The sequence below is a fragment of the Stegostoma tigrinum genome, chromosome 10 (genome assembly GCF_030684315.1).
Source record: "Stegostoma tigrinum isolate sSteTig4 chromosome 10, sSteTig4.hap1, whole genome shotgun sequence".
Lineage (NCBI taxonomy): Eukaryota > Metazoa > Chordata > Chondrichthyes > Orectolobiformes > Stegostomatidae > Stegostoma > Stegostoma tigrinum.
The window spans coordinates 7,512,536-7,536,768 of NC_081363.1; the positions used below are offsets into that span (position 1 = coordinate 7,512,536).

General features: G+C 44.0%; 1 protein-coding gene across 4 annotated transcripts in view; it reads left to right on the forward strand.

Moving 5' to 3' along the window:
* The window catches only part of ccdc88c (coiled-coil domain containing 88C), a 257,529-nt gene that overhangs the window by 225,543 nt on the left and 7,753 nt on the right, over positions 1 to 24,233 (forward strand). For all 4 annotated transcript variants that reach the window (XM_059648946.1, XM_059648947.1, XM_059648948.1 and 1 more), the window contains one exon: positions 3,200 to 3,498. In XM_059648946.1, the coding sequence (XP_059504929.1) occupies positions 3,200 to 3,498 (299 nt within the window). The remainder of the gene's footprint in view (positions 1 to 3,199; positions 3,499 to 24,233) is intronic.

Sequence of the window (24,233 nt, forward strand, 5' to 3'; positions counted from 1 at the left end):
AAATGTTTTAATGTCTGAAATGAGATAGCTACTTCAAACACAGTGAGTTCCTGCAGACCTGATCTTTTAAAATTAATTCACATGATGTCTTGCCAGCCCAGCATTTATTATGTATAATTGCTCTGAGGGCAGTTGAGAGTCAGCTACATTACTTTGGGTCTGGAGTCACATGTAGGCCAGACCAAATGAGGATGCTAATTTCTTCCCAAAAATACTTCAGTAAACCAGATGGGTGTTCCCCACCCCCCCCCTCCCCCAAACAATCGGCAGCAGTTTCATGGTTATGAATAGTTTCTCAATTCCAGATTTTTATTGAATTAAAATTTTACCATCTGTCATTCCAGGATTCGAACCCAGGTCCCCTGAATTTTACCTGAGTTTCTGGAGTAATATGCTAGCAACAATACCAGGAGTCCATTGCCTCCCCTCAATTTTAATGATATTATTTATTAACCCAAGGACACTTTTTTCCCCTGTGAATTTTTTGAGGTCCTTTGCATCCACTTAGATACAATCAAAAAAATGTTACATGTTAAATAGACTTAGTTTATTTGTGTCCTAAACTACAGATCGAAAATGGATTCTTGTTTAAGTTAATTACAAGCAGTGCTTACAGATTTAAAAGGTTCAGAAACAACAGGGGAATGAAATAATAAAATGAAACAAGCTCAGGAAATAAATGCTTTTAAATTATCTAGCTGCGGGCTCCTGAAGATGGTCACTGACAATGCTAGTACTCATCAGTAATGCTCTAAAGCAATTCATTTGGATTATGGGTTCAGCTCCTGGATTCTAATAAACAGCATCCTATTGAGTGCCTGTCTTAACAAGAGATTGGTTTGAACTGTAACAACATTTTTCTTGGCTGAAGATAAAACCAAGCCAATTAATTTCTCTTGCAGTCTCAGGGCTTAGCAGTTTGGAGAGTAGCTTCAAACTAATCTCCCTGCCAAAACGCACAATGTAACAGAACACGTCGTTTAAATAAGGTTTCAAAACGGCTTCAGGTTTAGCTACTTCCCACTCCTTTAGAAAAAAAGAGGCCCCAGAAATCCCACTGGACACTGTTGCTGAAATGTACAGACCAATGTACAAAGCATTTCCCATCGGAATAGGTTGGTGGTCAGTATGTTTTGCATTGCTGTTTTTCTTTATCATTCATTTCCAGTATGTGACGTGAGCTGGACTCCAAAACTATAGCTACACGTCAGTAGAGTGTGCATTATTAGACCTGCCATCTCCTGGTACTGATTCATCTACTTAATCTGTGCATTATTCACCTCTTGGAGGTGATCGGACTTCAAAGTGCAAGCCATCCTTGGGGTTACCATTGACCAGAAAGACAATTGGCCTCACCACATAACGCAGTAGCTACAAGAGCAGGTCAGAAGCTAGGAATCCTGCTGCAAGTAACACATCGCCTGACTCTACAAAACCTGTCCAACATCAGCAAGGGATGTCAGGCGTGTGGTGGAATACTCCCTACTTACAGCCCCAACAACACTCTAGAAGCTTGACACATCCAGGATAAAGCAACTCACTTGACTGGCACCACATCCTCAAGCATCGACTTTCTCCACCACCAGTAGCAGCAGTGTGTACTATTGACAATTACACTGCAGAAATTCACCAAAGATCTTCACACAGCATCTTCCAAACCTACAACCACTTCCATCCAAAGAACGAGTGACAGATACATGGGAATACAACCCCCTGCAAGTTCCCTTCCAAGCCACTCACCATCCTGACTTGGAAATATATCACTGTCCCTTCAGGGTCACTGGGTCAAAATCCTGGAATTCCATCCCTAATAGCGTTGTGAGTCAACCCATAGCATATGGACTGTGTTGGTTCAAGAATGCAACTTCCCACCACCTTCTCAAGGGCCACTAGGGACGGACAATAAACGCTAGGCCCAGCCAGCAATGCCCACACCCCCATGAGGGAACTTTAAGAAAATGTCCCAACCAATGCATGAACGAGGTGATCAGACACTGGGACAGAAGGGTCCTATTAAAGAGCTACCCCCTTGAGCTTGCTGCCACTCCACGCACCTTCACCGTCTGCCCAACACCTCTCTCCCTCCCTCCTTCCAACATTACTTACCTGTGGTCTGAGTCACGCAATGATTCTCAGACTCTATCACTCCATTGGGTGTTTTTCCAGGAGCAGCCACAATTGCCTGTGGCGCTGCAGAGCACAAGATTTGGCTGACAGCTCTTCCTACTCCTAGGGTCTTGTTTCCAGGTGGTGGCCCAAGTGTGGCCATGCCACTGCCTGATTATTGGATAATGAGAGATGTAGGAGCAGTAGGCCATTCAACCCACCACGTTTGCTCCTCCATTTGATGAGATCATTACTTTCCAGACCCCTCGATTTCCCTTACTGATTAAAAATCTATCTCGACATTGAACGTACTTCATTATCCAGCTTCAGTAAGGAATTCCACAGGTTCGCTACCCTCTGGCAGAAGAATTTCCTCCTCATCTCTGTTTTAATATGCTACCCCTCCCTCAGAGATTATGCGGTCAGGTCCTAGACTCTCCCACAAAAGAGCTTTATGCATCAAGTCCTCTAAACATACAAGAGGTGTGTGGGGCTCGTGTGAGTCCCCAGCTACCGGTAAGACTCGAATACCTCAAGATTTCAACCTACAACACAGTCTGACAATGATATAGTCTCTTTAACTGACACAAACTTTATACTTAGCATCATACAATGACACAGCTTGGAAAGAGGCCTTTCAGCCCACTGGTGGCACTATGGTGGAGTCATTCAACTAATATTACTCCCCTACTGTTTGGCCAGAATCCTGTAAATTTTGCCTCTTAACTACTTAGCGGTTCTCTTTCAGCTTGGAATCGGCCTTTACAGACTTTCAGACAGTGTCTTCTCAATCACTGCTTTGTTAAAAGTCTTTGTTCATTCTCTCTCTGTTAATTGTCAGAAATCCCTGCTCTTTGGTTACTGACCCCTTCAACCACTAGACACAGTTCCTGCCCAAACCATCTGTTCATGGTTTTACATATCTCTAAGAGATCTCCTCTTGGCTTCCTCTGCCATAAACAGCTAAAGAATTCCAACGCAACTGAAATTTTCAAATTGCTCAAGGTAGGATTAAAATTTGCAATTGATGAATACCCCCCTCAACATCACAGTGTCCTATCTATTTCATACTTCACTTTGGTTGCCTTTGTAGGCTTTACTGATCACATGGATGGCAGACTGGAAAGTCTTAGGACTGACGAGCTTGTGCCTAGTCAAGACATCGGAGCAGGCCCCAGAGAAAACCAGCCCCTTCGACCCAGCTCATCGCTGCTTGCAGGCAGTAAGTCGGACCCCATGTTATCACGGAGGAACCCAGTGTCCTACAGCACACTGCAGAGGGGCACTGCAGATAGCTGTCCCTCAGGTCGGACCAGGGCTTCCTCACCTGGCAGTGAGATGGTGACGCTGGAGCAGTTTCTACAGGAGACCGGGCAGCTGGGGTCAAACAATGTAAGTAACTCTCCTCAACTCCCAGCCGCATGTGTTACCAATGTGTGGTCTGTGTGCCTGATAGCCCAAAGCTGTGCCCCATGTGAGTCAGTCTCCTCTATCCTTTGTGCTGTCCCAGACAAATTTACTAAATACCAATGAGTGGAGATCTAAACACTCCAAAATCTGAGGCACAGGATACAGAGAATTGCGGTCAGTCAGTACTTTTGAGGCTGGAGGAAGGCTTTGTAGTGGAGCTCAGTACTGGGACCCATCCTTTTCCCGGTATATATGAATGACCTGGATCTTGGTGTGCAAGGGGCAATTTCTAACTTTGCATATGACATGGAACTTGAAAGCTGTGTAAACTGAAGAGGACAGTGTAAAAGGAGATTGACAAGTTAGTGAAACGGGCAATTGAGTTCCAATTCAGAGAAGTGCAAGATCAAAAATCGCACGACACCAGGTGATAGCCCAACAGGCTTGTTTGAAAATATTAGCTTTCAGAACGTTACTCCTTCATCAGGTGTAGCGAGAGAGGCACAGAATCTATAAGTAAAAGATCAGATGATCATACAACTGATGCAAATGTATTGAATAAACCTAAAAGGGCTGGCTGACTCCTGCTGTAAAATCAGTTAGAAAGGAGATGCAGGTTTTGATTGAATAATACGCAAATCCCAGAATTTCTTTCAAGTAACTGCCCTGAGATAACTAAAGGCTTCATCAAGAGGTGACATTTCCGGTCAGACAATGCAGTTCAGATGTGAGTCCCTGTTTAGAATCTGTCTGCGTTTTAGCCTGGAGTCAGTCTGAGAGTGAGGTGATACACTTGGGTGCAAAGAACATGGTGAGACAATATAAAACAAAAGGTGCTGTTTGAAAGGGGGCAGAGGAACCCGGGCACCTATGTGCACAAGTCGTTAAACATGTCCGGACAGGTGGAGAGACCTGTAAATGAAGTATACAGTACTTTATGCTGCATGAGAAGGGACTCTGAGTACAGGAGTAGAAAGTTATGATTAACTTTTATGAGACACTGGTTTAGGCTTCATCTGAAATATTGTGCACCGTTCTATACCCCACATTACAAGAAGAATGTGAACGTGTTGGAAACTGTGCAGCAGAGGTTTGCAAGAATGGCTGAAGGGATGAGCCACTTCAGCTATGAACAAAGATTGGAGAAGTTAGGGGCTGAGGTTGTTGAATTGCTTGCCAAACTGGCTTGTTTTTGTTCAGATGTTTTGTCACCATGGTAACATCATCAGTGGAGCCCCCGATGAAGCAATGTTATTCTACTCCACTTGGAAGTTATACTGTTCAGTCCGTTATGGTGAGTAGACAAAGGGCGCATGACCGTCATTATGAACAAACCAGACGACGTTACAAAAGCACAGACATTGCTTGCAGATACAACCACTTACCAACAGGTGGTGATAGACTCAACACCACAGCTGGGTTCTAGGATCACCCAGGCACTGAAGTGACTCATGAATGCAGGGCAGATAACCAAGACAGACTTCATGAGAATGAAACCAGAAGGCTCAAACACTCCTCGCTTCTGTGAACTGCCGAAAATACATAAACCAGACATCCCTGTCAGACCCATTGTCTCCCTACCAGGCACACCTTCAAACAAACTGACCAAGGAACTACAACAGAAGTTGAAACACCTAGTAGAAGGATCACCTCATTCTATCCACTCAACCCAAGATTCCCTCGATACGCTCAAGAACACTAAAATCAGCAACGACAAGGTTATGGTATCCTGCAACATCACAGCTGTATTCACCTCAGTTGACATCCCACTAGCCAAAGAAACAGTGGCCACATTACTGAGGAAACAGCATCGCAGACCAGCAAAGACAACGTACTTAAATTACTAGACCTCTGCGTCACCACACACATCGCCTTCAATGATCAAATGTACAAACAGTTCAACAGTACACCAATGGGGTCACCTGCCTCAGGGCTCATCGCAGAGGAAGTCATGCAAAGAACGTGAATTCCCCCACATTCTGCGTAAACTGTGGATCTGGTACGTGGGGTTATTAAACACAACAAGCTAGAAGAGACCCACCACCTTATCAACAGCGTATTTGCAGGATTTAAATTCTCAAGGGAAGAAGAAACCAACAATCAACTTCCGTTTTTTGTTGTTAAGGTAGAATAACTGACCAACAGGAAGTTCCAAACCTCAGTAGACAGAAAAGCAGCCCACACAGATCAAATCCTCAACTTCCACGGCAACCATTCCAACGCCCACAAACAAAGCTGCATTAGGACACTATTTCAATGGGCCAGGACACACTGCAACATTCCAAAAATGCACCAGGAAGAAGAAGAACACTTTTTATACAAGGTCTCGCCTTAAACTGATATCCCTGCAACTTTATCCACAGATGCCTACACAACAGACAACAACAGGAGGACACAGTATGACCCAACACACTCACCACACTTCCGTACATCAGGAACATAGCTGAACTGACAGCAAGACTCGTAAGCCCACTAGGAATCATGGTGGCCCGCCAGCCCACAGCCGCTGTAAGAAAAGCACTTAGAAGGATTAAAGATCCCATTCCCACAACGTGTAGAACGAACGTGGTTTACAAAATACCATGCAACGACTGCCACAAACATTGCATTGGACAGACAGGGAGGAAACTAGCCATCAGAATACATGAACACCAGCTAGCAGCAAAGCAATACTATGAACTCTCCTTAATATCTGCACATTCAGACAATGAAGGCCATCAGTTTAACTGGGACAAGGTAACTATAGCAGCCCAAGTCAAACATAGACACACATGGGAATTCCTACCGGCATGTTTCTCCACCCATAATGCAATCAACAAGCATATAGAATTGGACCCCATGTACAAACCCATACAGATCAAAACCATAAATGACAGTACTCCCCATTACGGACCAGACAGTATAAATTCCAAGCAGAGTAGAATAACATTGTTTCATCGGTGGCTCCACTGATGATGTCACCTAGCATGGTCTGAACGAGAACAAGCCAGCTCAGCGAGCAAGCCAACAACCTCACCCACAACCCGAGCTACAGATCTTTGCCAAAACTTTCAAGTTTGAGGCTGTTTTCCTTGGAGAGGAGAAGGCTGAGGAGAGATTTAACAGAAGTTTTCAAAATGATGAGACTTCCAGACAGAGTGACTATGGGAGAAAGTGTTCCCATTTGGAAACAGACTAAGAACCCAGGGGCATGGTTTTAAAGTGTTTTACAAGAGAAGCAAATGTGAGGTGAGAAAAATATTATTTTTCACCCAGCAAGTAGTTAGGGTCTGGAATGTATTGCCTGGAAGTGTGGTGTGGTTCATTGGAGGCATTTAAGAGGGACATTTAAATTGAAACACTGTGCAGCATTACAGGGAAAAGGCTAGGAGACCGGCGCGAGAATCAATGCAGATATTTTGGGCCAAATGCCCTCCTTTTGCTCCACAACAGTTCTGTGATTCCAAGAGTAACAAGTGCTCTCTAGGCCGTCACACAATGAAGAGCATTCGGGGATGTTTTGTTGACTAACCCTGAAGCAGGTAGGTGGGGGAGCAGCTGAGCATTCCCTTTCAACACTTGTTCTGAAGTGTCTGTGTGAAATACATCTGCTAACTTGCACACAGCATGATTCCACAAGTTTTACCAAGGGCGGAAATGACAGTTGCGAGGGGTCATAATTTTAAGGTGATTGGAGGAAGGTATAGGGGAGGTGTCAGAGGTAGGTCCTTCACACAGAGAGTGGTAGGTGCATGGAATGTTTTGCCGGCAGTGGCAGTGGAGTCAGATACATTAGGGACATTTAAGCGACTGTTGGATAGGCACATGGAGGATAGTAAAATGTAGGGTATGCAGGGTAGATTAATCTCAGTAGGATAATAGGTCGGCACAACATCATGGGCCGAAGGGTGTGCTATACTGTTCTGTGTTCTGTGTTTTAAATATCACCGTAGTCACAACCAGGTAATTTGGTTTTAATCATATTGGTTCAGGGATAAATATGAACAGGAGATCAGACAGAGCCACCCCGCCCCAATCCCTCTATCCTCCCATCCCGCACTGCCTCATTTCCAATCGTGCCATGTTATACTTCACTGGGAGTGTAGCTGGGGATTTTATTTCGATAAAAGTTGGGCAACTCTGACAATGCTGCACCTCCTCCTTCAATTCTGGGGCTTATTTTGATTCACTCAGGGGTGTTAGCTTTGTTAGCAAGGCTGGCATTTGCAACCCATCCCTAATTGCCCTTGAGAGGTTGTGTAATGTTCGTCCGTTATTAAGTAACTGCTGGGTTGAATACCTATTCTAAATTGTTTTCAGATTAAAGCTAAATTGGAGAAATACTTCACAGATAACAAAGTAAAGAAATTTAAAAACATTAATTACAAACTAACTAATTAACTTGGAGATGCAAGTCAGGTGATGTGTTCTAATTTTATGATGTGGGAGCTGGTGGATCCCATTGTGGTTATAGTGACTAAATGTGTTGCAAGGGTCAGCTGCTCGAGGAACTCCAACTCAAAGTCGATGAGCTGGAGCCTGACATTTGAACGCTGCAACACATCAGGGAGATGGAGATTTACCTGGACACTGTTTCAGGAAGGAGTCACACACTTCAGGTTAAACACTTCGAATCTGGCCAGTGGTCAGGGACAGAACGATGTGACTACAGGTTTAGGCAGGTCAAGGGATCCTGAATTTAGCATTGAAGGGGCTTCAGCTCTTGAACCTTGTCCATCCTGTGCCGGTGTGGATGAGGAAAAGGACTATAGGGAGGATGGACAAACACACCACTGCACTGGGGTAGCAGAAGAAAAGTGGTTGTGGTATGGGAATCTATTATTAGATGGACAAGTTACATCTTCTGTAAACAGGAACAAAAGACCTGTGCAGCATTTTGCCTACCTGGTGCCAAGGGTAAGGGCATCTCCAGTTGACTTGAAAGGAATTTGGAAAGGGAGGGGGTAGATCCGGTTGGCGTGGACCATGTTGGTACTAACAAGATAGGCAAGAGGTCCTGTTTGGGGATCATCAGAAATTAGGAACACAGTTAAAGAAACAGGACCTCAAAGGTTCAATCTGATGAGCAGAGATAAGAAACTTATGGAAGTAAACACGTACAGCCTGACTTGCCTGCCCCTTACACGTATCCCTCCAAACCTTTCCTATTCATCAGCTTATCCAAATGTCTTCTAAATGTTGTAACTGAATCTACATCTTACACCTTCTCTGGAAATTCATTCCATACATGAACCACTCCCTGTGTAAACAAAAATGTTGCCCCTCGTGTCCTTTTTAAATCCTTCTCCACGCACCTTAAAAATATGCCTTTAGTTTTGAAATCCCCCACACTAGGGAAAAGGCCCTTGCTATTCAATTTATCTATGCCTCTCATAATTTCATTCACCTCCATAAGGTTAGCCCTCAACCTTCTACACTCCAGTGAGAAAAGTCCCAACATATCCAGCCTATCTGTACAAACTCAAACCCTCCATTCCTGGCAACACCCTAGTAAATCTTTGCTATACTCTCTCAAGTTTAATAATACCCTTCCTAGAGCAAGGCAGCCAGAACTGTAAACAGTACGTCGTAAGTGGCCTCATTAATGTTCTATACAACCTCAGCATGATGGCCCAACTCCTGTACTCAAAGGTCTGAGCAATGAAGGCTAGAGTGCTGAATGCCGCCTTAACCATCCTGTCTACATGTGACGCAAATTTCAAAGACAACGAAAGGTCCTGGAAATCACAGCAGGTCTGGCAGCATCCTTGGAGAGAAAGAGAGCAAGCTAACATTTCGCGTCTAGATGACTCTTCATCAGAGCAACTTACCCACCATCAATGCCATATCCTCAGGTCTGTAATTCCCAGGCTTCTCCTTATAGCCTTTCTTAAATAAAGGCACAACATTAGCCACCGTCCAATCTTACGGCCCCTCACCTGTGGTTAGTGATGTTACAAATATCTGCGCTGGAGGCCCTGCAATTTCTTCCCTAATATCCCACAGCATCCCACACTTGATCAGATCCCAGAGATTTATCCACCTTTTATGTTTTTTAAGACCTCCAACACTTCCTCTTCTGTGAACTGTGGGTTGTGGTGATCTTTCAGGAATCACTGGAGTCAGGGAGAGTCCCAAAGGACTGGAAATTGGCAAAGGTTTAAGAAGGGACGATGTCCGAATACAGGAAATTATACACCAGTTGGCTTGACCTTGGTCATTGGTAAGATTTTAGAGTTGGTTATTAAGGAGGAGATTGTGGAGTACTTAGAGGGGCATGGTAAAATAGGGCCGACTTAATCACAACTTTGTCAAGGGTAGGTCATGCCTGACAAATCTAGAATTCTTCGAGGAGGTAACAAGCACATTTGTCACAAGAAAGTAAGTGGACATATGTTTGGATGCCCAGAAGGCCTTTGACAAGGTGCCACACAGAAGGCTGCTGAGTACAATAAGGGCCTATGGTGTTCGGGACAAGCGATTCATGTGGAAAGAGGATTGGCTGATTGGCAGAAGCAAGAGAGAGAGAGAAGGGGTAAAGGGGTCTTTTTCAGGTTGGCAACTGGTAACTAGTGGAATGCTGCAGGGGTCAGTGTTGGGACCACAATTATTTATATTCCATCTCAACAATCTGGACAAAGGAACCGAGTGCAATGTTGCTACAATTGCCAGTGACACAAAGACAGATGGAGAGGCAGGTAGTGGGGAGGCTGCAGAAGGACTTGGAGCAGCTCGGAGAGTGGGTAAAGAAGTGGCAGATAGAATTCTATGTGCAAAATTGAGGTTATGTGTTTTGGTAGGAAGAATAGAAGCGTAGATTATTTTCTAAACCGGGAAAGGCTTCACAAATCTCAAGTACAGAGGGACTTGGGAGACCGAGTTCAGGACCTGGTTCAGGATTCTCTTAAGGTTGACATGCAGGTTCAGTTGGCACTTAGGAAGGTAAATGTTAGTTTAAGGGCCAGAACACAAGAGCAGGGATGCACTGCTCGGGCTGTATACGGCTCTGGTCAGACCACACTTGGAATATTGTGAGCTGTTTTGGGCCCCATATCTAAGGAATGATGTGCTGGCTTTGGAGGAGGTCCGAAAGAGGTTTGCAAAAAGCATTCTGGGAATGAAGGGCTTGTCGTATGAGGCGTGGTTCAGGACTCTGGGCCTGTCCTCATTGGAGTTTCAGAGGATGACAGAAGACCTGATTGAAACTCATAGAATACTGAGAGGCCTGGATAGAGTGGGCATGGAGACATTTCCACTAGTGAGAGAGACTACAACTCAAGGACACAGCCTCACAGTGAAGGGATGACCCTTTACAAATGAGACGAAGAGGAATTTCTTCAGCAAGAGGGGGGTAAATCTGTGGAATTCATTGCTGCAGCAAGCCGTGGAGACCAAGTGATTTAGTGTGTTTAAGATAGAGATAGATTCTTGATTCATTAAGGGGATCAAAGGTTGCAGGGAGAAGGCAGGTTGAGAAACATATCAGCTACAATCGAATGGCAGAGCAGACTCAATGGGCTGAGTGGCCGAATTCTGCTCCAGTATCTTTATGGTCTTACAATGGGGATGGCTTCATGAATTGCTGCTGTTCGAGAGGAAATTCCACAATTTTAAGACCATAAGACACAAGAGTGGAAGTAAAGCCATTCGGCCCATCGAGCCCACTCCGCCATTTAATCATGGCTGATTGGCATTTCAACTCCACTTTCCTGCACTCTCCCGGTAGCCCTTAATTCCTTGCGAGATCAAGAATTTATCAATCTCTGCCTTGAAGACATTTAACGTCCCAGCCTCCACTGCACTCCGTGGCAATGAATTCCACAGGCCCACCACTCTCTGGCTGAAGAAATGCATCCTCGTTCTGTTCTAAATTTACCCCCTCTAGTTCTAAGGCTGTGCCCACGGGTCCTAGTCTCCCTGCCTAATGGAAACAACTTCCCAGCGTCCACCCTTTCTAAGCCATGCATTATCTTGTAAGTTTCTATTAGATCTCCCCTCAACCTTCTAAACTCTACTGAGTACAATCCCAGGATCCTTAGCCGTTCATCATACGTTAAACCTACCATTCCAGGGATCATTCATGTGAATCTCCGCTGGACATGCTCCAGGGCTAATATGTCCTTCCTGAGGTGTGGGGTCCAAAATTGGACATAGTATTCTAAATGGGGCCTAACTAGAGCTTTATAAAGTCTCAGAAGCACATCGCTGCTTTTATATTCCAACCCTCTTGAGATAAATGACATTACATTCACTTTCTTAATCACGGACTCAACCTGCAAGTTAACCTTTAGAGAATCCTGGACCAACACTCCCAGATCCCTTTGCACTTCTGATTTGCGAATTTTCTCACCATTTCGAAAATAGTCCATGCCTGTATTCTTTTTTTTGAGCTCACAACAGTAAAGGAACAGCAATGTACTTCCAAGTCAAAATGATGGAAAGCTTGGAGAGGATTTTGTTGTGGCTTATCACTGATGGCATCAGTTTAACAAATGTGTCCAACCCTCAGGAATCCAGCTCAAACCCTCATCCTTCTGATTGAAGAGATGAGAGAACAGCTGTAGAAGGTGATGAAACGTTGTCCTGTGTTCTGCCTATGAACTAAACTGTACATGTTACACCAGTGACTCATGCTATCAGGGTCATCATGGCTGCTTCATCAGCAACGTGGTTCTTCCAGGAATAATAAGAGAAATAATTACATAACAGGCTGCAGTGCCAAGAATATTTTTGTTTGAACAATTTTTAAAATACAATTTCGAGTCATTGTTTTGGCTTTCGCTCTGGTATTTAGAAAGCCGTACGTGAAATGATTAGTCACAGACCTGCAAGGGTTGAAGATTTAAGAACAATCAACTCTTCATATACATGAGATAACAAGGTGTAGAGCTGGATGAACACAGCAGGCTGAGCAGGAAGGCTGACGTTTTGGGTCTAGACCCTTCTGAAGCCCAAAAAGTCAGTCTTCCTGCTCCTCTGCTGCTTGGCCTGCTGTGTTCATCCAGCTCTATACCTTGTTATCACAGATTCTCCACCATCTGCAGTTCCTACAATCTCTTCATATTCGTATCCACTCTTACCAGCTTATTTTACAGATTGATCTAGAGGGTTTATCCCCTCAGAGGCAGTCATGTCCTTTCTTAGGAAAGAAGACAAATTAACATACACAGTGCACACAGATATACTTACTAACGCCACACCATACTTGGATTCAACTTATTGATTCTGAAACCTTTTGTGTTAAAGGCCAACATTTGAGTTTTATTTTTCCCATCTTGCATTTTCATTGTATTTTCTGTCATTCATATTGCCTCATTGGTGAGAACATTGAGCGTAGGAGTCGGGGTGTCACATAATGACACCACTTTCAACTCGGCTCCTGTTTGAGAAGTGCCCATCTATACATATCCTTTGTTTCCTAACTTCTGATCTACGCTGCCAAGGACCCATCAACCACAAACATTTCTAATCAACCTGCCATGTGATGCTGTATCAAATGCTTTCTCAAAATCCGAGTATACGACGTCCACAGCACCACACTCATCCAGTGTGTCACCTTGTCAGAGAACACAGTTAAATTTGTCAGACATGACCTGCCCTTGACAAAGCCATGTTGACAGTCTGGTATTAGCCTATTTTTCGCTAAGTGTACGTTTATCCCATATTATGGCTTCCGTTACTTTTCCCACTGTTGATGTCAAGCTGACAGGTCTGTCACTTCCTGGTTCATCCTTTGCCCCTTTTCTTAACAACATTGTCACATTCGCAATCCTCCAATGCCCCAGGACTAATCCTATGTTCAGAGTGGTCTGGAAAATTTTTGGCAACAGCTCTGCAATTTGCTTCCTTAACTCTATCAGCAACCTGGGCCTGGCGATTTGTCTACCTGGAATGCTACCAGCCTTTTTAGCATCTTCTTTATTTATTCAGTTGTTCAGTACCTACCTTTTCAACCAGGCCGTTGTCGTCATTTTTCTAACTTGGTAAGGACAGAAGCAAAATATTCATTTAGTACCTCTGGCATATCCTTTGCCACTCTCTCCTTCACTAAGCTTTTACTATTAATATGTTTGAAGAACATTTTACTCTTGGTTTTAGCACAGCCTGCCTTCCTTTCCTAACGCTTCCTCTTAGCTTTCCTTATTCCAGCCTCGGCCTCTATCCTGCATTTTAGATACTCTTCCTGATTTCTGCTGTTATTATTCTGGTGTGTAACATAAGCCCCTTCTTTTCTTCCTTATAAGCTTGTACCCTATTCATCTCCCTTTTGAAAGTCTCCCATTTTCCGCCTACTGCTTTATCCACCAAAATGCATTTTTAAACTACCTGCTCCATTTGAACTTTTAGATCCATAAAATCTGCCCTTTTCCAGCTGGCATCTTAATCCTTGACTGGTTTTTATCCTTTTCCAATTTAATATAGAACCATAATAAAATAATTTTATGATTGTTCATTCCTAAATGCTCTCCCACTCTCCTATTCTCCACTTAGCCTGCCTCATTTCCTTGGACCAGATCCAGTACAGCTCCCTCTCTGGGAGAACAGGAATGCACTGTTCCTGGAAGTTCTGCTGCAGGAATTGCTCTCCCCTTTCCCCAGTCTACCCTTGGGTAATTGAAACCATCGGCCGTCACAGCCCTCTCTTGTTCTGCAGATTTCCATAATCTGCCGACACACTCTCTTCTACTCACCCACCAGCTCCCCTGCTTATAATTGTTCATAATAAATACCCATGTCACTGCTCCCTTCCTGCTTCTCACCTCCACCCAGACAGCTTCTAATGCAGGAACTGCGTGTCATTGAAGAGTTAGATACTATCTTTGACCACGGCTGCTACACCTCCTCCCTTTTTACTCACCTTGTTTTTACCGAAAGCCTTATAACCCAGGATGTTGAGTATCCAGTCCTGTTCTTCCTTGAGCTATATTTTTGTCAAAGTGACTGTGTCATATTGGCCTAGAGCAGTTTCTGCTTCCAGTTCCCCAGTTTTATTCGTGATATTTCTTGCATTTATATACAAACAATCTCAACTATCTCATCTCTTTCTTGCTGATTGGGAGGCACACATTTCTTTGTTTGCTGTTAACACTTGAGTTTTCCCCATTCCCCATCTTCTCTCTTTTTTTCGCCCCTCTCTGGTACTTCCAAAACTAGGCCCATTAATGAACCCACCCCACCTTACAAGTTTAAATCCATGCCCATGGCACTATTTATTTTCTCAGCCAGGACATTAGTTTCATTTCTGCTCAGGTGAAGCCCATCTCTTCTGAACAGCTTTCTGTTTTCCCAGAAGTGATCCCAATGTCCTGAAAATCAGAACCCCTCCCTTCTACACCATTCCTCAAATCATGCATTTTCCTCCCTGATCTGCCTTTGCCATATGGTGAACTTTGTGGCACATTTATTACTTTTGAGGTTATTATCGTGGAGGTTCTGTGTTTCAACCTACTCCCTAGCTTCTGAAACTGTTCCTGCAAGAGCTCCATGCTGTCTTTCCCCATGTTGTTCATTCCCTCATGAACTTGAGTCACTGGTTGTTCACTATCCCCTTCTGGAAATTTATCCAGATGTTCCAATTGAGGCAACAGACCATACAGGAATCACGATCTCAGCCTACTGGTTGAGTTATTGAGTCACCCCTACTACAGCCTTTCTAATCTGCCTACTGGCCTCTCTCTCTTTTTCTTAAAGTAACCTCAATTTCCATGGCACCATGATTTTACCTCGAGCCAACCACCCCTGACTCAGTTGTGCTGCTCATTAAATAAGCACCTAAAAGTGTAAAAGCTCCAGAGCCCCCTCCTCGTTGAAAGGTGTGCACTTCACCATTCTTTGACACGGCATCCTCCACAATTCTCTTCTCCAGTGCGGTGAGCGACTCAGCCTCTCCCAAAATGATCCTCCTCAGTGACTTCTTGCCACTGCCCTCTGTAGAGCTGGGAAATTGGCAGGGCCGTGGCAGATGGGACTTAATGCATCAGCTCGTGCTTGTTAAGATTTCGGGAGTTCTCATAAGAGAAGGATATACACAATGAATCTTAGATCCCTCGAGTGCTGAGGAACAGAAGGACCTTCGTGTGTCAGTCCATACATCCCTGAGGGTGTCAATCACAGGTAGACAGGATGGTGAAGAAGGCATCTAACCCTAACCCTATCGCTTATTTTCAATAGCTGGGGCATAGAGTATACGAGCATGAAAGTCTTGTTGCATCTTTATCAAACATTGGTTGGGCCACAGATGGAATACTGTGTACTGTTCTGGTTGCCACACTATCGGAAGGAAGTGATTGCACTGTAGAGAGTGCAGAGGAGAGTCACCAGGATGTTGCTTGGGATGAAAAGTCTCAGATATGTGGAGAGCCTCGATAGGTTGGGTTTTGTTTCCCCTGGAGCAGAGGAAGCTGTGGGAATCTGAGGTATACAAAATTCTGGACAATATAGGCGTAGACAATAGTTTGTGAGAATCTCTCCACCACAGCTGACGTGTTTAAGACCAGAGGATGTAAGTGTAAGGTGAGGAGATCTGAGGGAAAAAGACTTCAGCCAGAAGGTGGTGGAAAAATGAAGCGCGCTGCCTGAAAAGGTGATGGAGGCAGGTGCTCTCACAACATGTAAGCACCAGGACGAGCACTTGAAAAGCCAGGGCATTGTAGACAATGGAGAAGTGCTGGTAAATGGGAGTAGTGTTGCTTGGTGTTTGTGGTTGGCGTAGACATGGTGGGCTAAAGGGTGTGTTGCTGTGCTCTATAACTTTATGACTCTAGGGGTAGCAGGTTTAAAATGGAGATGACAAGAATTTACTTTGGTCACAGTATCAAGAGTCTGTGGAATTCACTGCTGCAGAGTGCGGTGGACGCTGGGATACTGAGGAACCATGGCTTGGTGGGTCAGCACCAGGAAAGCTAACACTACGTCAGCTGCTGAGTTATTGCTACAGTCTCCCTGGATTCTGCCCGGTAACTACTGGTCCCACACCACACTGTGGCAGCCACGGTCTTCAGGGTGACCAGAGCTGCGTTGTCAGCAGTGCCCACATTCCAGGAATGAGATGAGCACACTATTTCAAAAGGTGGCTGAGTACATTGTTGCCAAGTTAAGATGTAATTTGAGTCACCAAAGAATTTAAGAGGAAGCTTGGTAACGAAATGACCAAGAGACTAGTGAATTACAATGATGGATTTTGAAAATGAAAGATGAGAAGAGACTCGAATGGAGCACAGACTGTTTGGGCTGAATTTCTTGTCTTTGATTTTTTTCTAGTTGCATAAATCGTGTGTGATCATTTTTGCTTCCAAACTGATAGATGTTATTGGTGAGTGAAACCAGTCACAGGTCTGCTGGGGGCTGAGGATTTTAAGAGTTTAGCTCTTCTTCACTTGAGAGGAGTGAAAAACAACTTGCCTTTAGATGGAACCACAGAATGATATAGCCCAAAAGGAGGCTGATCAGGCCAATGCGAACGTGCCAGCTTTTTGAACAATCCATCCATTTGGTCCTTTTCAGTTGTCTTCCCTTCTACTATTTAACCAATTCCTTTGAAGGTTGCTGCCCTTCAGATAGTGTGTTACACATCACAAGAACTCACTGCAGGAATTTATCTTTTATAACAAATCTTTGTTAAACACCTTACTCCACAGTTACCAACCCCTCTGCCACTGGAAACAGTTTGTTTCTCAAAAATATTTAGCATAATCCTGCGGTGATGCTGCCTACTGATTCCAAGGTTCCAGCTAACATTTCCACTTCCCAGATGTATCCTAGTATCTGTAGTTCAACCTCTAGCTCTTACTGTGTGACCTAAATTTGCTTGAACAACAAACGGGTATTCAGGAGCTCCCACGTGCTGTAGCCTTGATGCATCATCTAACCTGCTATCCTTAATGAGTTTCAATTAATTACTTGGTTATGTTATTCGCTTCCTAATGTTGATTTTTTTTAAAATCATTCATACCACCAATTTGTATTCCACGTTGAACTTAAGAACAGAATCGACCTTAACTACTTAGCAGATACTCACCAAGCAGCCAGTGCCTTTCCCTGTAGTAGAGTAAGAATGTGTTTCCACTGGTTAGGAAGGGTAGAATTCATTATACACCTCTTTAATCATTTATTAACCTTCTCTGCTGTAAAGGGAACGAACCCAAGCTTCTCTAATTCTACAACATTTCTGGGACCATTCCAATCAAAACCTTGAAGATCTTGATATCCCTTATGAATTATGATGCACAGAATTGATTGGTCTACTTCTTCTGGGGCCCAGCCAGTGTTATACTAACAGAGACAAATTCCGCATGACATTTATAGAAGGCAAGGATACTGTGTGGTTTTCAAACAACTTTGTTGCCCTTCTACATTCAAAGATCCGTACACGTGCGCCCTAATGCGCCCCTTATTCCTGCACCCCATGCAAAAATGCATCAATCCCATTTTACTGAATCTGCTCAATTCCTGACACTGGAATGTTTCAATTTTGTTCTTCTGGCAGTGAGCCAAACAATCTTTTTTGTTTGATGGCCTGTGTTGTTGTAAGTGAATGGCCACATGCAAGGACGTTACAATAGACTGGTCACATTGAAAGACAGGCCAAGTAAGGATGGCAGATTTCCTTCCCTTGAGTCGTTTGTGCAGTGTTATTACTGTCAACTAGTGGAAGATGATCTGCCCCAGAGGCTGCTAAAGAGGAGTGTAAACCACATTTGCAGGAAATGGGCCAGACACAAAGAAAGGTGTCCTGGTAGAAGACTAGACAACAGAAGCTGAAAGCAAATACAGAAGTCCTATTGTTAAAACTGTAGTCATTGGAATAGGTCCAAAAAGAGACAAAGAAATAATGGGAAATAGATGCAGTATTTACAGGAAGAGTATGTTAACACATAAATGTGGGTTCGCAAAGCATTTTCAATTTAAAAGAAAAACTATAATTGCTAAAATCTCAGCAGAAGATTTCAACTAATGAAGGATCAGTGCTCTAAAAGTTTGTGATTTCAAATAAACCTATTGGACTATAACCTGACTTTGTGTGACTTCTGACTTTGTCCATTCCAGTTCAACACTGGCACCTCCACATCATGTTAAATCCATGGTCAAGGTCTCTTTAGTCAGTGTATTCAAGTATTTCTCATTGTGTAGGAGTCATCAGTGAATGCTGGAGGAGGACATAAGATTGATAAGAGGGTGACCAGATTGGAGTGTTTGAAGTAAAGATTGTATTATGCAAAAGGAAGCCATTTGGGCTATGGTATCTGTGCTGGCACTTTCAGAGAGAAATCCAATTAATCCCATACCACCTAGTCTTTCCCTACATCCCTGCAGATTTTTCCCTTTCAGTATTTATAGAGTCACACAGCAAGGAAACAGACCCTTCAGTTCAACACATCCATGCCGACCATGTTTCCCAAAACTGAACTAATCCCACTTGCCTGCATTTGGCCAACACGCCACTAAATCTTTCCTATTTATGTCCCTGTCCAAATGTCTTCTAAGTGTTGTAATTGTATCTGCATCCACTTCCTCTGGCAGTACATAACACATGCAAGCCATCTTCTGTGTGAAAAGATGCTCCTCAGGTTCCTTTTAAATCTTTCTCCACTCAGCTTAAAAGTATGGCCCCAGTTTAGAACTAGTCCACCCTAGGGAAGAAAGTTTTGCTGTTCACCTCATCTATACCCCTCATGATTTTATTAAACCTCTATAAGGTCACTCCTCAACCTCCTGATGCTCCAGTGACAAAATTCCCAGCCCCTCTTTATTACTCGAGCACTCCATTCCCAGCAATATCTCCAAACGCACGTAAGTTCTGTCTCTCAGAATTCCCTCCAACAATTTACCCACCGCAGACTCTCACACCTCTCACTCCCCGGCTTCCCCTTACAACCTATCTTAACCTGCATGTAGAGGGTGGCTAATGTTATTATTCAATTTTCTTTTGAGGCATATTACTGAATCTGTTCCTGCTATTCGATCAGACAGGACACCAAACTTCTCAAATTTATCCTCATAGTCACCTGTGGCTCTTTCCCCATTTTTCCTCATCTCTGCCATGATGGTATCAACCCATTAGCCATTGGAAATCATTTTTTTGTTCTTCCATAGGATTTGACTATTGCTTGCAATTTGTTGGCCTTTGTTTTATTCACTCATGGGATGCAGGCGTCACTGGCTGGCCAGCATTTATTGTCTGTTCCTAACTGCCCTTGAACTGAGTGACTTGCTAGGCCATTTCATGGGGCAGTTGAGAGTCAACCACCTTGCCGTGGGTCTGGAGTCACATCCCGCCTAGGGTTATTCGAGAACCAGAAGGAATTTTCCATGAGTCAATAATGGTTTCATGACCATCAGTAGATTCTTAATTCCAGATTTTGTTTTAAATTGAATTCACATACCACCTTCTGACATAATGGGATTTGGACCTGAGTCCCCAGAACATTGAAGATAATGGGAACTGCAGATGCTGAAGAATCCAAGATAACAAGGTGTGGAGCTGGATGAACACAGCAGGCCAAGCAGCACCTTAGGCTCTTATCCCCAGAACATTAGTTGTGTTTTTTGATTAACACTCAAGCAATAAATCCACTAGGCCATTGCCTCCCCTATAAATCTCTAATTAACTTTAAGCTGAGAGGCTTGCTAAGGCCATTTCTGAGGGCCTTTAAGAGAATCTTGTGACTATAGATCACATGTAGGTGAGGATGACAAGCCTGAAGTCTCAGGTTCAAGTCCCACCTGCCCCAGAAGTGTGCCCTAACATCCCCAGACATGTTGATTTTAAAAAAACTACTTTCTTAAAGGATATTGATGAATCAGTAGGCAGCACAGTGGTTTAGTCGTTAGCACTGCACTAAATCTAGGTGAGGTTTCTCTTTTAAATGAGAATTGGCCACAGTTTCCTGGTTATCTTTAGACTTTTTTTTCCTCTTTAAATGGCAGGTTTATTTGTTGAATTAACATTTGACCACTTGCCATGATGAGATGTGCCTTGAGTATTAGCATGTGGTTCTGGATTACCAGTCCAGTAACAATATTAGGCCTCCCTTCTTTGTCTGCTTTTGCCCTAATCCTTCACAATAAAATCTCGTCTTGGCCACATTGACTGTAAAGAGCACAATCTTAGCCATACCTTTTATTGCTGGGATCATTCTAGAGGTTGGTGTAGTGGCTCAGGTTAATGCTCTAGGGACATGGGTTGACATCACACCATGGGGAAATTTGAAACAAAAGCCCATCTGATTCACCAATATCCTGTGGGGGTGGCGGGGTGGGGGGAGTTCTGCCATCGTCACCCCATTTGACCAATTTGTGATTCCGGGGACACAGCGACGTGGTTAACACTTTCTGGATGCGCCAGTGATGCCTACATCCTGTAAAAAGAATAGAGGAAAAGAAAAATCTTGTGGAGCTTGTTGGAGCAGTAGTGAGGACCTTAAGAGGCAGGAACAGGACTAGGCCATTCACCCTGTCAAGCCTGCTGTGCCATTCCTGGCTCTTCCAGCACTCCTCATGACAAGCTAATAGGAAAAGTGCTGAAAAGGTAAGGAATAAGAATAGGAGTGAAGCATTCAGGCCATCAGACTTGCTCAATACTCAGAACAGTCATTCCTCATTTCCTACCTCAGGCCCACCTTCCTGTACTAAAACCATATGCCTTGATTCTTTTAGTGTCTGCCCTTGAATGCACTTGACAACTGAGCATCCTCAGCCCTCTGTGATTGAGAATTCCAAAGACTGTCAACTGTCGAGGTGGACAAATCTCTCCTTGTTTTGTTTCTAAATGGTCATTCTGCAATTCTGAGCCTGCATTATTCCAAACTTCCCCAGTTAAGTGAACCATTCTCCCAAAAATTAACCTGCCAATTTGTTAAAAGTAGTATATATTCAATTAAATCACTTCTTGCTCTTCTGAACAGCAAGGGGAAATGAGCCTACATTCTATACACTAAGACAATCCCTCCATTCCAGGGATTGTTTGGGAAATCTTTCCTAAATCATTCCTCGAAGGCAAGTATACCCTTCCTTAGGTAAGGAGGCCAGAACTGTTCAGAGTACAGCAATGTATGGTCTCAACAATGCTCTGTCCAAAGAGCAAAGAACAAAGAAAATTACAGCACAGGAACAGGCCCTTCGGCCCTCTGAGCCTGCACCGATCCAGATCTTCCATCTAAACCTGTCGCCAATTTTCCAAGGATCTGTATCCCTCTGCTCCCTGCCCATTCATGTATCTGTCTAGATATATCTCAAATGATGCTATCATGCCTGCCTCTACCACCCCCACTGGCAACACATTCCAGGCAGCCACCACCCTCTGCGTAAAGAACTTTCCACGCATATCTCCCTAAAACTTTTCCCCTCTCACCTTGAAATCGTGACCCCTAGTAATTGAGTCCCCCACTCTGGGGAAAAAGCTTCTTGCTATCCACCCTGTCGAAACCTCTCGTGATTTTGTAGACCTCAATCAGGTCCCCCCTCAACCTCCGTCTTTCTAATGTAAATAACCCTAATCTACTCAACCTCTCTTCATAGCTAGTGGCCTCTATACCAGGCAACATCCTGGTGAACCTCCTGTGCACCTCTCCAAAGCATCCACATCCTTTTATTAATGTGATGTCCAGAACTGTACGCAGTATTCCAAATGTGGTCAAACTAAAGTCCTATATTACTGTAACATGACCTGCCAATTCTTGTACTGAATACCCCGTCCGATGAATAAAAGCATGCCTTAAGCATTCTTGACCACTCTATCGACCTGCGTTGCCACCTTCAAGGTACAATGGGCCCGAATGTCCAGATCTGTCTGTGCATCAATTTTCCCCAGGGCTTTTCCATTTCCCGTATAGTACGCTCTTGAATTGGATCTTCCAAAATGCATCACCTTGCATTTGCCCAGATTGAACTCCATCTGCCATTTATCTGCCCAACTCTCCAGTCTATCTATATTCTGCTGCATTCTCCAACAGTCCCCTTCACTATCTGCTACTCCACCAATCTTAGTGTCATCTGCAAACTTGCTCATCAGACCAGCTATACCTTCCTCCAGATCATTTATGTATATCACAAACAACAGTGGTCCCAACACAGATCCCTGTGGAACAGTGCTGGTCACAGTTCTCCATTCTGAGAAACTCGCTTCCACTACAACTGCCTGCCTCCTGTTGCCCAGTCAGTTCTCTATCCATCTAGCTAGTACACCCTGGACCCCATGAGACTTCACTTTTTCCATCAACCTACCATGGGGAACCTTATCAAATGCCTTACTGTAGTCCATGTATATGACATCCACAGCCCTTCCCTTATCTATCAACTTTGTCACTTCCTCAAAGAATTCTATCAAGTTGGTAAGACATGACATTCCCTGCACAAAACCATGCTGCCTATCACTAATAAACCCATTTTCTTCCAAATGTAAATAGGTCCTATCCCTCAGTATCTTCTCCAGCAGCTTCCCCACCACTGGCATCAGGCTCATCGGTCTATAATTATCTGGATTATCCTTGTTACCCTTCTTAAACAAGGGGACAACATTAACAATTCTCCAGTCCTCCGGGACCTCACCCATGCTCAAGGATCCTGCAAAGATATATGTTAAGGCCCCAGCTATTTCCTGTCTTGCTTCCCTCAGTTACTTGGGATAGATCCCATCCGGACCTGGGGATTTGTCCACCCTAATGCCTCTTAGAGTACCCAACACTTCTCCCGCCCCCACCCTAGACTTTGACCTTGAGTAATCAAACATCTATCCCTAACCTTAACATCCATCATGTCCGTCTCCTCAGTGAATACCGATGCAAAGTACTCATTAAGAATTGCAGTCAATTTCTCTGTCTCCTGCCATAACTTCCCTCCTTTGTCCTTGAGTGGGCCAACCCTTTCTGTAGTTACCCTCTTGCTCCTTTTGTATTTCTAAAAAGGTTTGGGATTTTCCTTAACCCCATTTGTCAAAGATATTTCATGACCCCTTTTAGCCCTTTTAATAACTCTTTTAAGATTGGTCTTACTTGCCCGATATTCTTCCCAAGTTTTGTCTGTTTTCAGTCGCCTAGACTTTATGTATGCTTCCTTTTCCCTCTTGGCTAGTCTCAATTTCCATGGTTCCGTAATCTTGCCCTTTCTATCCCTCATTTTCACAGGGACATGTCTGTCCTGCACTCTAATCAACCCCTCTTTAAAAGCCTCCCACATATCAAATGTGGATTTACCCACAAACAGCTGCTCCCAATCCACATTCCGCAGTTCCTGTTGAATTTTGCTGTTGTTGGCCTTCCCCCAGTTCAGCACTCTTTCCTCTAGGACCACTCTCGTCTTTGCTGGAGACCTCAGAAGATGCCCAAGCCCAAGGCAAAAGCCTTCAAGTTTTGGCTTGCTCAGGCATTTGTGTTTCTGTCTCTTTACCCTCATAATTAAATCCTATTGTAGACTGCAGTCTTTTATGAAATGTAATCGGTCCGCAGTAAACAACTGCACCTCCCAGTCGTGAACCATTTCAACTCCGCTTCCCATTCCTTAGACGACATGTCCATCCTGGGCCTCCTGCAGTGCCATAATGATGCGACCCTAAGGTTGCAGGAACAGGAACTCATATTCTGCTTGGGAACCCTGCAGCCCAATGGTATCAATGTGGATTTCACCAGCTTCAAAATCTCCCCTTCCCCCACTGCATCTGTAAACCGACCCAGCTCGTCCCCGCCTTCCTAACACCTGTTCTTCCTGTCACCTATCCCCTCCTCCCACCTCAAGCCACACCTCCA